We start from the raw sequence: 15857 nt of genomic DNA, 5'->3' as shown, positions 1-15857 counted from the left end.
TTAGCATCTTTCTTCTCCATAAGATATTTAATAGCAGCATGATCAGTGTGGATAGTTACTTTAGAATCAACAATATAAGGTCTGAACTTATCATAAGCAAATACAACTGCTAAAAGTTCTTTTTCAGTAGTAGCATAATTTCTTTGAGCATTCTCTAGAGTCTTACTAGCATAATGGATAGGATTTAATTTCTTATCAACTCTTTGCCCTAGAACACCACCTATAGCATAATCGCTAGCATCACACATAATTTCAAAGGGTAAATTCCAACCAGGTGGCTGAACAACAGCTGCAGAGACTAATGCTTTCTTAAGTATTTCGAATGCTTCTACACAATCATCATCAAAGACAAATGGTATATATTTTTGTAATAAATTAGTCGGAGGCCGAGAAATTTTTGAGAAGTCCTTAATGAACCTCCTATAAAATCCGGCGTGACCAAGGAAACTTCTTATACCTTTGATGTCCTTGGGACATGTCATCTTTTCAATAGCATCAACCTTGGCTTTATCAACTTCAATACCTCTTTCAGAAACTTTATGCCCCAAGACAATACCCTCATTAACCATAAAGTGGCACTTTTCCCAATTCAAGACAAGATTAGTTTCTTCACATCTCTGCAAAACTCGATCAAGATTTCTCAAGCAATCATCAAAAGAAGATCCATAGACGGAAAAGTCATCCATGAAAACCTCACAAATCTTTTCACAAAAGTCAGAGAATATAGCCATCATGCATCTTTGAAAGGTAGCAGGTGCATTACATAAACCAAAAGGCATACGTCTATAAGCAAAAGTACCAAAAGGGCATGTAAAAGTAGTCTTTGATTGATCTTTAGCCGACACAGGTATTTGAGAGAAACCAGAATAACCATCTAGAAAGCAGTAATGTGTATGTTTGCATAATCTTTCTAGAATTTGATCGATAAAAGGTAAGGGGTAATGATCTTTCTTAGTAGCCTTATTTAATTTGTGGAAATCAATTACCATCCTATAACCTGTAATAATTCTTTGTGGAATCAATTCATCTTTATCATTAGGAACAACAGTAATACCTCCCTTCTTAGGGACACAATGAACAAGACTTACCCACTGACTATCAGCAACGGGATAAATTATACCTGCCTCCAGAAGCTTTAGTATTTATTTTCTTACCACTTCTTTCATTTTAGGATTCAGACGTCGTTGAGGATCACGAACTGGTTTGGCATCTGCTTCCAAATTTATTTTATGTTAACATAGAGTGGGACTAATGCCCTTAAGATCATCAAGAGTATATCCAATAGCAGCACGGTGCTTCTTCAGAGTTTTCAATAATCTTTCTTCTTCATGCTCTGAAAGTCTAGCACTAATAATAACAGGATATATCTTCTTTTCATCAAGATAAGCATATTTAAGATTATCAGGCAACGGTTTAAGCTCAAACACGGGTTCACCCTTAGGTGGAGGGGGATCCCCTAGGATTTCAATAGGCAAATTGTGTTTCAGAATAGGTTCCTGTTTAAAGAATACTTCATCTATTTCCCTTCTTTCATTCATAAACATATCATTCTCATGGTCTAGCAAATATTGTTCTAAAGGATCGCTAGGAGGTACAGCAATAGAAGCAAGACCAATAATTGCATCCTTACTAGGAAATTATTCTTCACGGTGTTGTTTACTAAATTTATAGAAATTAAACTCATGAGTCATATCATCTAAGCCGACAGTAACAACATCCCTTGTGCAATCTATGGTAGCATTAACAGTATTTAAGAAGGGTCTACCAAATATAATGGGACAAAAGCTATCTTGTGGGGAACCAAGAACAAGAAAATCAGCATGATATTTAGTTTTCCCACACAAGACTTCAACATCTCTAACAATTCCCATTGGTGAAATAGTATCTCTATTAGCAAGTTTAATAGTAACATCAATTTCTTCTAACTCAACAGGTGCAATGTCATGCATAATTTCTTTGTATAAGTCAATAGGTATTGCACTAGCACTAGCACCCATATCACATAAGCCATGATAACAATGATCTCATATTTTAACAGAAATAACAGGCATGCCTACCACAGGTCTATTTTTATCATTAGCACAAGGTTTAGCAATTCTAGCAGTTTCACCGCAGAACTGAATAACATGCCCATCAATATTATCAGACAAGAGATCTTTAACAATAGCGATATTAGGTTCAACTTTAACTTGCTCAGGAGGTTTATATGTTTTAATATTGCTTTTATGAACCACGGTTGAAGCTTTAGCATGATCCTTTATCCTAACAGGGAAAGGTGGTTTCTCAACATAACAAGTAGGAACAATAGGATCATTATAAGTGACAGACTTTTCTTCAACTTTAATAGGTGCAGCTACTTTTACTTCTATTGGAGGATGATATTTAAACCACTTCTCCTTAGGGAGATCAACATAAGTAGCAAAAGATTCACAGAAAGAAGCTACTATCTCAGAATCAAGTCCATATTTAGTGCTAAACTTACGGAAAGTATCGATATCCATAAAAGATTTAACACAATCAAACTTAGGTTTCATACCTGACTCCTTACCTTTGTCGAGATCCCAATCTTCAGAGTTGCCTTTAATTCTATCCAATAAATCCCATCTAAATCCAATAGTCTTCATCATAAAAGAGCCAGCACAAGAAGTATCGAGCATGGTGCGATTATTTTCAGAAAGCCGGGCATAAAATTTTTGAAGGATTGTTTCTCTTGGGAGCTCATGATTGGGGCATGAATATAACATTGATTTAAGCCTCCCCCAAGCTTGAGCGATGCTTTCTCCTTCGCGAGGCCAAAAATTATATATATAATTGCGGTCACGATGAACAAGATGCATAGGGTAATACTTTTGATGAAATTCCAATTTCAATCTTCTATAGTTCCATGATCTCGTATCATCACATAGCCTATACCATGTCAATGTGTCTCCCTTCAAAGATAAAGGGAAGACCTTCTTCTTAGCAACATCGTCGGGTATACCTGCAAGCTTAAATAATCCACAAACTTCATCCACATATATTAGGTGTTCATCAGGATGCTTTGTTCCATCTCCTGTAAAAGGATTAGCTAGCAGTTTTTCTATCATACCCGAAGGATACTCATAAGGAATTTTATTTTCAATTGGTTCAGTAGATTGAGGAGCAACTCTTTGCTCTACTGGTCGGGGTGAAGATACCCTGAACAAGCCCCTCAGAGGATTACTTTCCATAGTAACAAGTGACAGTAAATTTCAGCACACTCTATAAATTTTTCCTTACCAAATTCCACCTACCAAAGGCGCTTCACTCCCCGGCAACGGCGCCAGAAAAGAGTCTTTATGACCCACAAGTATAGGGGATCTATCGTAGTCCTTTCGATAAGTAAGAGTGTCAAATCCAACGAGGAGCAGAAGGAAATGATAAGCGGTTTTCAGCAAGGTATTCTCTGCAAGTACTGAAATAAGTGGTAACAGATAGTTTTGTGATGAGATAATTTGTAACGAGAAACAAGTAACAAAAGTAAATTAAGTGCAGCAAGGTGGCCCAATCCTTTTTGTAGAAAAGGACAAGCCTGGACAAACTCTTATATAAGGAAAAGTGCTCCTGAGGACACGTGGGAATATCGTCAAGCTAGTTTTCATCACGCTCATATGATTCGTGTTCGGTACTTTGATAATTTGGTATGTGGGTGGACCGGTGCGTGGGTGTTGTTCTTACTTGAACAAGCATCTCACTTATGATTAACCTCTATTGCAAGCATCCACAACTACAACAAAAGTATTAAGGTAAACCTAACCATAGCATGAAACATATGGATCCAAATCAGCCCCTTACAAAGCAACGCATAAAGTAGGGTTTAAGCTTTTGTCACTCTAGCAACCCAGCATCTACTTATTACTTCCCAATGCCTTCCTCTAGGCCCAAATAATGGTGAAGTGTTATGTAGTCGATGTTCACATAACACCACTAGAGGCTAGACAACATACATCTCATCAAAATATCGAACGAATACCAAATTCACATGACTACTAATAGCAAGACTTCTCCCTTGTCCTCGGGAACAAACGTAACTACTCACAAAGCATATTCATATTCATAATCAGAGGGGTAATAATATGCATAAAGGATCTGAACATATAATCTTCCACCAATTAAACCAACTAGCATCAACTACAAGGAGTAATTAACACTACTAGCAACCTACTAGCACCAATCCCGGACTTGGAGACAAGAATTGGATACAAGAGATGAACTAGGGTTTTGAGATGAGATGGTGCTGATGAAGATGTTGATGGAGATTGCCCTCTCCCGATGACAGGAGCGTTGGTGATGACGATGGCGATGATTTCCCCCTCCGGGAGGGAAGTTTCCCTGGCAGAACAGCTCTGCCGGAGCCCTAGATTGGTTCCGCCAAGGTTCCGCCTCGTGGCGGCGGAGTTTCATCCCGAAAGGTTGCTTCTGGTTTTTTCCTCGATGAAAGACTTCATATTGCAGAAGATGGTCATCCGAGAGCCACCAGGGGGCCCACGAGGTAGGGGGCGCGCCCTAGGGGGGGCGCCCCCCACCCTCGTGGAAAGGGTGTGGGCCCCCTAGTCTTCATCTTTGGCAAGGATTTTTCATTATTTATTATAAGGTATTCCGTGGAGTTTCAGGACTTTTGGAGTTGTGTAGAATAGGTCTCTAATATTTGCTCCTTTTCCAGCCCAGAATTCCAGCTGTCGGCATTCTCCCTCCTTATGTAAACCTTGTAAAATAAGAGAGAATAGCCATAAGTATTGTGACATAATGTGAAATAACAGCCCATAATGCAATAAATATCGATATAAAAGCATGACGCAAAATGGACGTATCAGGCAGCGCAGGCCTCCCAGTCGAGTGTGGGCGTGGGGCACCGCGACATGGTGGCGCGTAGTCTCCTTGCGGGCGTGGACGGCTGCGAGCAGTGGTGTGCGCCTCGAAGCGATGGTCGATTCTGGCCGGCAGGCAGTGCTGGCTGGTGGCCTCTACTTCCCTTTCGGTGGCTATGAACGCGGGCGGTGGTGGTGCTCTACCTCGCATGTGAGCTCGTCCTGGGCGGCACCTGGGCAGGGTGGCGGAGCGCGCATGGAGTGGCTGTGGTGGCGCGGCAACCAGGTTTGTTCAGGTGGCATGGGGCGGCGGTGTCGGCCCCCTTCTCCTGGATATATTCGGACGGTACGTGGGGATGGGCGGGCGCCGGTGGTGCCGGCCACATGCGTTTCGAGGATGGACTAGATCTAGGGTTCGTTCTCGGGCGGGTCGAATCGGGGTCCGGGGCGGATCGAGGTTGGGAGTGGCTTGGGATGTGCCCGCAGGGGTGCCCAGGTACAGTGCTCGATGGTGGTAGTCGTGTTACGGTGCGTCGGTGCATGGATTGGCGCCGGTGACCACGGACATGGCGTCATGTGAGCTCGCCTGGCCATGGGCGCTCGGTAGTCTCGCCGGCGATAGTCTTAGAGTCATGTCCCCCAGTCCACAGGGTATTCGCAAGGGACACAGGTGTGGGCGCCTCCTATGGTGGAGGCGCCTACCCAGACTCGGGGACTGATGCCGGGCTAGGAGTTGATGGACTGGCATCGCTCTTCCTACCGTGGTTGTGCGGTGTGAGGTGCGCGACCGACGATATCTCGCGATAGGGATGCCGGGGCGGCGTCCCCGGATGGCGGTTCGCATGCTTGCTCTTCGACGGACAACATTGAGATGATGGTGGCTCCCTTCCCGGGTTGTGGGTACAATGGGAGGTGGTGCGGTGGGTAGCCCGGACGTGCTCTCTCCCCGGAGGGTGACGTCCTGATCCGGATATGGGGAGTGACACGGTTGAGTTGGCGAGTGATACGTCTCCAACGTATCTATAATTTATAAAGTATTCATGCCATGATTATAACAATTTTATATGGTTTTGCTATTATTTGAATGGAACTAACCTGGATTAACATTGTTTTCAGCAGAACCACTGTAGTGTTGTTTTTGTGCACAAATAAAAGTTCTCGGAATGGGCTGAAACTTTTTGACGATTTTTTGGAACAAAAGAGACCCTTGAAGCTTCGTGGGAGGACCAGAAGATCCACGAGGCGGCCATAAGGCACATGGGCGCGTCTAGGGGGGTGATGATGCCCAAGTGCCTTGTGGGCCCCTTGTAACTCCTTTTCGCGTGATTCCAACGCTGAAAATTCCTATGAATAAAGAAACCCCCATAAATAAACCTAAAACTTCGAGTCCGCCGACACAAGCCTCTGTACCAAAGAGATCCCATCTTGAGCCCTATTCTGGCACCCTGCTGGAGGGGGAAATCATCACCGAAGGCCATCTTCATCATCCAGGCGGTCTCCATGATGAGGATGGAGTAGTTCACCCTCGGGGCTGAGGGTATCTACTAGTAGCTATGTGTTTGACCTCTCTCTCTCTATCTATCTATCTATCTATCTATCTCTCTCTCTCTCTCGTCTCGTGTTCTTGATTTATCACAATCTTGATGTACCGCGAGCTTTGTTAATATAGTTGGATCATATGGTGTCTTTCCCCTCTCTATCTTGTTGTGATGAATTGAGTCTTTTCCTTTGAGGTTTCACTATTATCGGATTGAATATTTTGGATTTGAGAACACTTGATGTATGCCTTGCATGTGGACACCCGTGGTGATTGTGGGGCGTTCTATTGATTCACTTGATATATGTTTTGGCAATCAACTTGCGAATTCCCGTGGTGACATTGGGGTAATCTAGGCATAGGGTTGATGCACATTTTCGTCCTACTTTCTCTGGTAGAAACTTTGGGGACCCTTTGAAGTTCTTTGTTTTGGATTGAATATTATGAATCTGAAGTTGTTTGATGCATATAGAATAATCAACTTTCGAATACTTGTGGTGACATTGGAGTATCTAGGTAACGTTAGAGTTGGTTGATGTGTATCATATGGTGTTATTTTAGTATGAACTCTAGGGTTGTTTGTGACACTTAGAGGGATGGCTCAATAGATTGATTGGAAAAGATAACTTTGAGGTGGTTTCGTACCCTACAACAATTTTATCTTATGTTCTCCGCTAGATAAGAGCTTTGGAGTGATTCTTTGTCACACGTTGAGGGATTGTTATATGATTCAGTTATGCTAGCACTGTTGAGAGATTGCACTAGTGAAAGTATGATCCTAGGCCTTGTTTCCAAGCATTGCAATATTGTTTGTGTTCCATTTTATCACTTGCTACCTTGCTGTTTTTAAATTTTCAAATTACAAAAATCCATATCTACTATCCATACTACACTTGTATCACCATCTCTTTGCCGAACTAGTGCACCTATACAATTTATCATTATATTTGGTGTGTTGGAGACACGAGAGATTTCTTGTCTTTGATTGTAGGGTTGTTTAAGAGAGACCATCTTCATTCTACGCCTCCCACGGATTGATAAACCTTAGTTCATCCACTTGAGAGAAATTTGTTGTTGTCCTACAAAACTCTGCTCTTGGAGGCCCAACACGAGTCTACAAGAATAAGTTGTATGGTAGACATCACCGAGCGAAAGCTCCGTGCCTTGGCGCTAATGATGGCGACACCCGTGGGTGCCGTGTTCTTCCTGAAGATGTCGTTGTGGTTCTTCTCTTCTCGGCGCTCTACGTCGTTTTCCCTCTTGAGGGCGTTGCCTTGGAGCCTAGGTGTGCCAGGTTGTAGCGTGGGTATATTTAGCTCGCCCGGTGCGTGTTGTCGGTAGCGTAGTCGTGTGCGTTCTACATGTGCTGGGTACCTTAGGATCGGCTTGTAAGTGGGCTGCCTCACCATTGTGTATCGTTCAGCCGTGTACGCTGTTCGGTTATTGCCTTAGTCCATTACTCCCTCACTAGGGGTGCCAGGTTGATGTTTAGCTCGACCGGTGCGTGTTGTCGGTAGCGTAGTTGCGTGTGTTCTACGTGTGATGGGTACCTCTGGATCGGCTTTGTAAGTGGGCTGCTTCACCATTGTGTATAGTTCTATTTGGTTCTTGCTTTATTTATAAAGCGGGGCGAAAGCCTATTTCGAGACTGTTTATCATTTAACTGCTTCTGAGTGTGCGTTAAGACTCTGCTTTATCGTTTATGATGTGCATGTGAGTGTGCTGGTAACCGCATCATTCTAACAAGAGGTTACCAGACGACATGTGTTGCATGTAATCAAACACCCCACTTTGCATCTGTGTAAAACAAGATAAGGCCAAAGCTGCTGGCCATATTCGCGGCATTGTCCCTCACCTGGTAGGAGGGGGGGTCTCCCTCTTGCAATATGCAGACGATACCATAATAATGGTGGAGGGCACTGCGCGAGACATTGCCAATCTGAAGTTCCTCCTCTTGTGCTTCCAACAGATGTCGGGGCTCACAATCAACTTCGATAAGAGCGAAGTGATGATTCTTGGGTACCCCCCGGCGGAGGCCCAGGATATAGCTGACTGGCTGAATTACCGGTTGGGTACTTTCCCCACGACCTACTTGGGGATACCCATTAGTGACTCATGCCTCACCGTGGCTGACCTTCGTCCCACGATGACCCGGATGCAGCACCAGGTTGAGCCCTGGAAAGGGAGGTGGCTTACGAAGGCCGCCCGCATGATCCTCATCAACTCCTCTCTTGCTAGCCTTCTTTGGTTCCTCATGAGCTTCTATATCCTTCATGAGACGCTCCATCAGGAGATCGCCAAGTACCAATCCAGATTCTTCTGGGCTGGCGAGGGTGGTAAGCAGAAGTACCATATGGTGAGCCGGCCCGACATCTGCAAACCCAAGGACCAGGGTGGCCTTGGGATCTTGTCCTCTCGGCGCATGAACATTGCTCTCCTGACCCGATGGCTTTGGCGCATCGCCAATGGGGAAGGAGGCCTTTGGCTTACCATCATCCGGAACAAGTACCTTCTGGGCCAGCCACTCGCATTTTGTCAGCGATCCGGTGGCTCCCAGTTCTGGCAGGCCGTGATCCAACTGCTACCTGTACTCCGCATTGGCACGTCCATCCCGGTTGGCTCCGGATCCTCGACCCTGTTTTGGTTCGATCGTTGGATCGGCGTCCTCCCCCTGGCCGCGCGTTTCCCGGAGCTCTTTGCCATTGCGGTGGACCCTCGGGTCTCTGTCGAGGCGGCCCTTATTGACTTAGGGCGCCTCGCCTTTCGTCGCCCCTTTGGCCCGCTTGAGGTGGCCGCTTGGGATGCACTCCTCCAGGACATCACCCATCTCCCGATGGATGTCGAGGGCGCCCCTGACTCCATCTTGGCGACTGGAGCCCTCCGGCTGCTTCTCCACTAAGTCCCTTTACTCGGCCATCGCCCCCTCGTCGGCCCCCGAGCCCTTTAGCCTGATTTGGGACATTCGGCTACCTCTGAAGATCAGGATCTTCATATGGCAATGGATCCGGAGCCGCCTCCCTTCTGGGGTTGAGGTCCTTAAGCGTAATGGACCACATCTTCTTCTCTTGCCCCACAGCCCAGTTCCTTTGATCCTGTTTCCGTGAGACGGTCGGTGGACAGTGGTGCAACACCAATTTCCCGACTTGCTTGCTGAAATCCACGCCTCCACACACCCCCCCCCCCCCCCCCCCCACCCCCCCCCCCCCCCCGCCCCGCTAACGCCATATTAGATGGATGTGCGTTGGGGTCCTTGTCTGGATGCTTTGGACCATCCGCGATAAGCTTGTGATTCAGAATGTTCCTCTTCGACGTGCGACTGGCGCGATCTTCAAAATGTGTGGTTACTTGCAGCTCTGGCGGCCGCTTAGCCGCCCACAGGACTGTGAGGCCATCAACACCCTCCTCGCCGACCTTCGATCGATGGCCTTCCACGTGGCGCCCCCGCTGCCGTCGCCTCCTCCGGGGCCCGACTAGTCCCGTTGTCTGGGCTGCTGTGTGTGAGAGTTTTTCTGTTTACAGGGCTTGTTGAGCTGTGCCCTCAGCATTAACCCTTTGCTACCTCTTTGTGTTGAGACTTGTGTGTGTGAACCTTGTTGGATGTTTGGCTTGAGCGATTTGCTTTATAATATAAAACGGGACGAAAGCCTTTTTCAGTTAAAACAAGCATGCAACCAAACAACATGTGTGCGTTTCTTCTCAACCCGGCTGAGAAGTATGTAGGCAAACAAACTATACCCAAAATATGGGTTTTAACATGTATTCACCCAGTCAAGGGCAACTCACTCATATATAGAGTCTTGTTAAAGAAGAAAATCTACCTGTCATCCAGAAAGTACAGATTTGGCAGATTTTCATAGCAGCCTTAAGCTAAGCAATCAGTACCACCACTAGCACCCAATCCATCGAAGGAAATGAGTAGGGTGGTTGGTTGAGCGAGCGCAGGAAATTGATTGAGCATCTGGACGCGGTGGGTCGCCGCGTCGCAATAATGCCACGACGAGCATACTCTATGTCCATGTCTTCAGATGTACTCCTACGTGTTGATCCATGATGGGTCACTGCCACGCCCCGTCCGCATCTCACACCACCACCTATCGAGCATTCGACCTCGAGCCACCGCATACTCTGTTTTCTTTCTTTGCCCGGCAAAGTTGATGTTTTCTTCTGGGCTGGCTGGGTAGATCACCATCTCTGGCTCAGGGATGACTCGGATGCTCATCGCCACATGGATGATGGCAAATCCGTCCGAGATATTCCAAACAAATCGACAACTTGCAGAATGTGGTGGACTAGATAGACAAGTAAAGCAGACGCCAACACAGGGACAGCCAAATTCAGTAACATCTACTGGGGCCGAGATACCCACGAAAAAAATTAGGCACATTATTTACTTTAAGAAACAAAAAATATAGACGCTCACAACATGCAAAAAGAAAAGGAGCAATAAAAATAGCCATTTTTTCAAAAAAAAAATCACGGGGAATAAAAATAGTCATTGCAACAGGAAATTAAACTAGAGACTTATCATTGAAGCCTTATTTTTTGCGGAAAGGTGAAAACACAAATCCTTGAAAACGTCCCTGCTGAAATTGGAAAACACATCCAAATCGTCGGGAGTGACAAAGTCTTCTTTCTACCACACCCATCGATGGTGCGCCGTGAGCAAAACTTGTTGTTGTCTTTGGGCCACAATCTCAACGGAGCAAACTTGTGTAAAAGCATGAGCTTGTAAAATCAGCGGAATAGAATTCATTAAACTATATAGAAACTCCTGATTTGAGTTAACAGAATTTTTAGGTGTGAATTATAGTGAAAAAGAATTCTTAGGAAAAGCCTCCGTTAAAATCCATGTATATGAATCAAAACAAACCACATAAAAAATTAAATAAATTTATTCTCTCCGTTTTTCTATGCAAAATAAAAATGAGACCATGAGCGAAAACGACAACTCACTAAGGTAGTGCCTCAAGCTGGGTTATGCAGGTAAAGGGGGGAAACAAATCACGAAAACAAAGGGAAAGCGACACGCTGTCTACAAGATAGGGGAAGGATCTCGGTTCGCCATGATCATTGGAGCCTTGGTCAGTAGAGCTTATCGCAATGCTGCTCCCTTCATTTCATGTGACAGTGGCCGGGGTATTCTTTTTCCCCACCGTACACATTGGGTAAATTATATTCGTCTTTGCCGCCTCGTTGTGGATCCTTCTTAAAAACAAATTTGGCGACAGCGCCTCGTTGTGTATCCAGTTCGACACCATCCAGTCATTCGCGTAGGGAGTGGGGAGTGCCGGCTTGTCTGTTCGTTTTATTCTCCTAATTTTGTTTGGTGATGGCCGGTGAAGTGCATCTCGTGAGAAGCGATCAGGATATGACTCAGCTCCATATATGAAACAAATCAAAAGCGCGTCTGAACCCTTATTTTTTTCGACCATACGTGCGTGCATATACTACATCGCACGAGGAAACCGTGTCTTTGGTCCGCTTCCTGCACACTTCCATTGCCGTATTTTCTCTTCTCTTTTAAGAATTGAAGTGGTACCAACGGAAAGAATCTGTTGAATCTCGAGAACCCTTGTACTGAGGATAGGAAAATTGTATGGTGCTTGGTCTTGTCAAAAGTTGAATGGTAATCGAAGTCTACATCACAGAAAATTGGGAATATATCACGTCTAATAGGAATGATCGCCGGGGACAGGGAAGAAATGGTGTCTAAGTTTCTAGTGCACCTGGCCAAGGACGCGAACTTATGTGGACATTCTTCTGTCCGTTAAACAATCCCTCGAGATGAGTTCTCTATCCCGCATGCTCGTTTGCTAGTAATAGGCAGTGGAGGGTTCTAGGCGTACAAGCTAGGCACAATTGTTTCATCGCGCGCAGCTGGACATGTGAAGAGTAAATGGATCAAAATCATCACATTTGTGGCTAAGGGATCTCAAAACCATCATTTTTGTCAAAAATCATAAATGACCATCACTTTTGCGTCAAGTGAGTAACAAATCATACTAAATGACTTGAGTCGTGACTAACAACAAAACTACTAGGTGGGACCTATATGTCTGTGCTGATGTGGCAAAGACTAGTCCTAGTTGATGTTTGACTTGCTAAGGTGGACAGGGGCCCACCTGTAAGCCACACCTCTTATCTCCTCTCTCCTCTCCTTCCTTCCTACGTATTTCTCTTCTTGTCGCCGGCCCACTCCGGTGGGACAGACCCATTGCCGGCTGTGATCAACCCTGTGGCCGCCGCCCGTCCTACCCTCGGCCGAGGCAGAGGCCACCGTCGCCGTTGCTGGCCACGGTTGAGCCTGTGGTCGCGACCCGTCCTACTCGGGCCGAGGCAGAGGCCACCGTCGCCATTGCCGGTTGTGGTTGAGCCTGAGGCCTCTGCCTCGCCGGCGCAAGCACTGGATCACACTCCCCCCATCCTGAGCGAGAAGTAGAAGCAAGCGGCGTGAGCAGGTAGCAAATGGATGCGGGAGCAGGCGGATCGACCGAAACGGGAGCGACGACGTTGACCTGCTGCTGGCCGGGGCAGATTGATTCCTTCGCGTACCACCGTGTTGCGGGCGGCTCGGGCGGCAGGCTCCTGCCTTGCCCTAGACCTTCCCCGCCTCCCTACGCTCTGGATCTGGTCGTTCCCCGCGCCGCCGGAGTCAAAATCATTGGTAGTGCTGGGGTAGTCGTCGGTGACGGGCCCCAATTTTTCTTGTGCGCGTGCGGCGCGACGAGGCCCTAGCACACCGCCTCCAGCACAGGTGCGGCGAGGGCGCTCCACCACAGGGAACCACCATGAGCGCGGGCGCGACCAGGCCATCCCGGCGGGCGCCGCGAGCACGGGCCTGCACATGGCGTTCCACGACGACGTGCGCAGCCAGGGCCTCCCGGCGGGCGCTGCAAGCACGGGGGCGGCCAGAGCTTGGCGTGACCATCGACCAACAAGGGCGGCGTGCAGTGCAGTGGCGTTCCTGTCCATGTGGAGAGGAAGAAAATTAAGAGGGGAAAATAAAATGTGTGGCTGACATATGGGACTCTGTCCAACTCAACTCAGCAGGTCAACACATTGATTAGGATTAGTCTTCGCCAGATTAGCCTGATAGATAGGTCCCACCTGTCAATTTTGTTGTTAGACACTGCTCAGTTTGGAATTAGTGCATTTTGTTATTCACTTTACGCAGAAGTGATGGTTTTTTGTGATTTTTGACAAAAAGCAATAGTTTTGAAGTATCCTTGTCACAAATGTGGTGGTTTTGAGTAATTTATTCACATGCGAACGAGCTGGCACAGAAGGTAAATGCGAGCGATGATGAATGCCATCTGACTAGTAAAAAGGGTGACGAGAGTATCTGGTGCTATCAAGACTTAGATGCTACCGTGATACGGGCATCTGGGCCGTCGGATTCTTAGATCGGACGGCATCCGGGAGCTGTTGGATCTGCTGGACCTATACACAATTTTTAGACTCCTCGTAGGCTTTTTTGCAACTGTTGTAGAGTTGTTGAGAGCCATCTGATATGAAAATCCGACGGCCCAGAAGCTTATATCACGGTAGCACCTAAAGGTTGGTAGCACTAGATATTTTCCCGACTTGAGCGGACGGTGTATGGTGATAGGTGGTGGGCCACAACAACTTTTGGCACGTCGGGATGTGACAAAAGAAACACCGCCATTGTTCCATCCTGTATAGGTGTGCATGTTCTGGTAACACCATGCGTTAATCTTGCCATTCCCAGGCAGAGGGGTGTGCGACCTGTGCAGGAGGACTGGGCATTCGGTTTAACCGAACCGTTCGGTTCGGTTCTGGTGGGTGTGCGTCTGTCTGGCTCTCGGGGAAGATCAGTAAGAGCATCTCCAGCTGTTGGACCCCCAGGACGCATAAAAATCGTCCCCTGGGGGCGAGCCGGCGATACAATCGGCGTTGGGGGCGGTTTTGCGTCCAGCCGTCGCCCCCAGGCGTTGAAATTGGCTCACTTTTCAGCCCCATTTCGGCGAATAAAAGGCCCATATGGGCGAGAATAGGCCCATATTCGGCGTGGTTCGCCGTATCTCGGCGTTCAATTATCAACACATTTTTTTCTTATCACATATTTCATCACAGAAAAATCAAATACTTCAACAAAATAGTACAACAACAAAAAGTTCAATACAAATTATATAGTTCAACAAATAAAAACTCATATTTCATCACACGTCGCGCCCGTCGTCCCCCTTGAGCCTTCATAGGTGCTCAATCAGATCTTTCTGCAATTGATGATGCACCTGTGGGTCTCGGATCTCCTGACGCATACTGAGATAGGCAGTCCAGGTTGCCGGTAGCTGGTGATCAACTTCGGCTAGAGGACCCTGCCTGTAGTATGGTTTAGTGTCAAACACTGGGTCTTATTGCTCGCTCTCGATGATCATGTTGTGCAAGATGACACAGCAAGTCATAATCTCCCACATTTGATCTTTGGACCAGGTCTGAGCGGGGTACCGGACAACAGCAAATCGAGATTGGAGCACACCAAATGCCCGCTCGACATCCTTCCTGCAAACCTCCTGAATCTTCGCAAACCAGGCGTTCTTGCCTCCTGGCACAGGGTTTGAGATCGTCTTCACAAATGTCGACCATCTCGGATAGATGCCATCAGCTAGATAGTACCCCTTGTTGTAGTGCCGCCCATTGATCTCAAAGATCACCGGAGGAGAATGACCTTCAACAAGCTTAGCAAAGACAGGAGAGCACTGCAACACGTTGATGTCATTGTGAGTTCCTGGCATACCAAAGAAGGAGTGCCAAATCCAAAGGTCCTGTGTGGCCACCGCCTCAAGTACCACATTGCAACCGCCTTTGGCGCCTTTGTACATCCCCTGCCAAGCAAATGGGCAATTCTTCCATTTTCAATGCATGCAGTCGATGCTTCCAAGCATCCCAGGAAATCCTCTTGCTGCATTCTGTGCTAGGATCCGAGCAGTGTCTTCTGCATTGGGTGTTCTCAAGTATTGCAGTCCAAACACTGCCACCACTGTCCGACAGAACTTATAGAAACACTCTATGCTGGTGGACTCGGCCATGCGCCCATAATCGTCGAGTGAATTGCCGGAAGCTCCGTATGCAAGCATCCTCATCGCTGTCGTGCACTTCTGGATGGAGGTGAATCCAAGGGCGCCGGTGCAATCCATCTTGCACTTGAAGTAGTTGTTGAACTCCCGGATGGAATTCATAATCCTGAGGAAGAGCTTTCGGCTGATCCGATAACGGCGCCGAAATGTTTTCTCGCCGTGAAGTGGAGCATCGGCGAAGTAGTCGGAGTAGAGCATGCAGTAGCCTTCGAGACAATGCCGGTTCTTTGCTTTCACCCGCCCCGGCGCCGAGCCACCTCGCCGCGGCTTTTCATTGCTCGCCGGCAGCTGGGCGAGGGCGGCGAGCACCATGAGATGCTCTTCTTCCTGGACGTCGGCCTCGGCTTTCTCCTCCAGCAGCGCGGTGAGCGCTTCCTCGTCATCCGAGTCCATCGC

At 47.1% G+C, this 15857-nt stretch overlaps 1 protein-coding gene across 1 annotated transcript; it reads right to left on the bottom strand.

Annotated features, from left to right (window-relative positions):
- Nucleotides 1-12249: 12249 nt before the first annotated feature.
- LOC125551091 lies at nucleotides 12250-13581 on the bottom strand. Its single transcript, XM_048714243.1, has 2 exons — nucleotides 12879-13581; nucleotides 12250-12787 (listed from the first exon to the last, which is right to left on the bottom strand). The coding sequence occupies exons 1-2, from the start codon at nucleotides 13333-13335 to the stop codon at nucleotides 12615-12617; spliced, it is 630 nt and encodes a 209-aa protein (XP_048570200.1). The 5' UTR covers nucleotides 13336-13581; the 3' UTR covers nucleotides 12250-12614.
- Between the last annotated feature and the right edge of the window lie 2276 nt (nucleotides 13582-15857).

Source organism: Triticum urartu, chromosome 4 (genome assembly GCF_003073215.2).
Source record: "Triticum urartu cultivar G1812 chromosome 4, Tu2.1, whole genome shotgun sequence".
In the NCBI taxonomy this organism is placed as follows: Eukaryota; Viridiplantae; Streptophyta; class Magnoliopsida; order Poales; family Poaceae; genus Triticum; species Triticum urartu.
This window is presented reverse-complemented; position numbering and strand designations above follow the sequence as displayed.

What these genes read in the sequence shown, in the direction of transcription:
- LOC125551091 (XM_048714243.1), bottom strand. Translation starts at nt 13,335, where the DNA reads ATGGACAGGAACGCCACTGCACTGCACGCCGCCCTTGTTGGTCGATGG. An exon ending in TCTGCCCCGGCCAGCAGCAG is followed by an intron (nt 12,788 to 12,878) that starts GTCAACGTCGTC and finishes CTTCTCGCTCAG; the next exon opens with GATGGGGGGAGTGTGATCCA.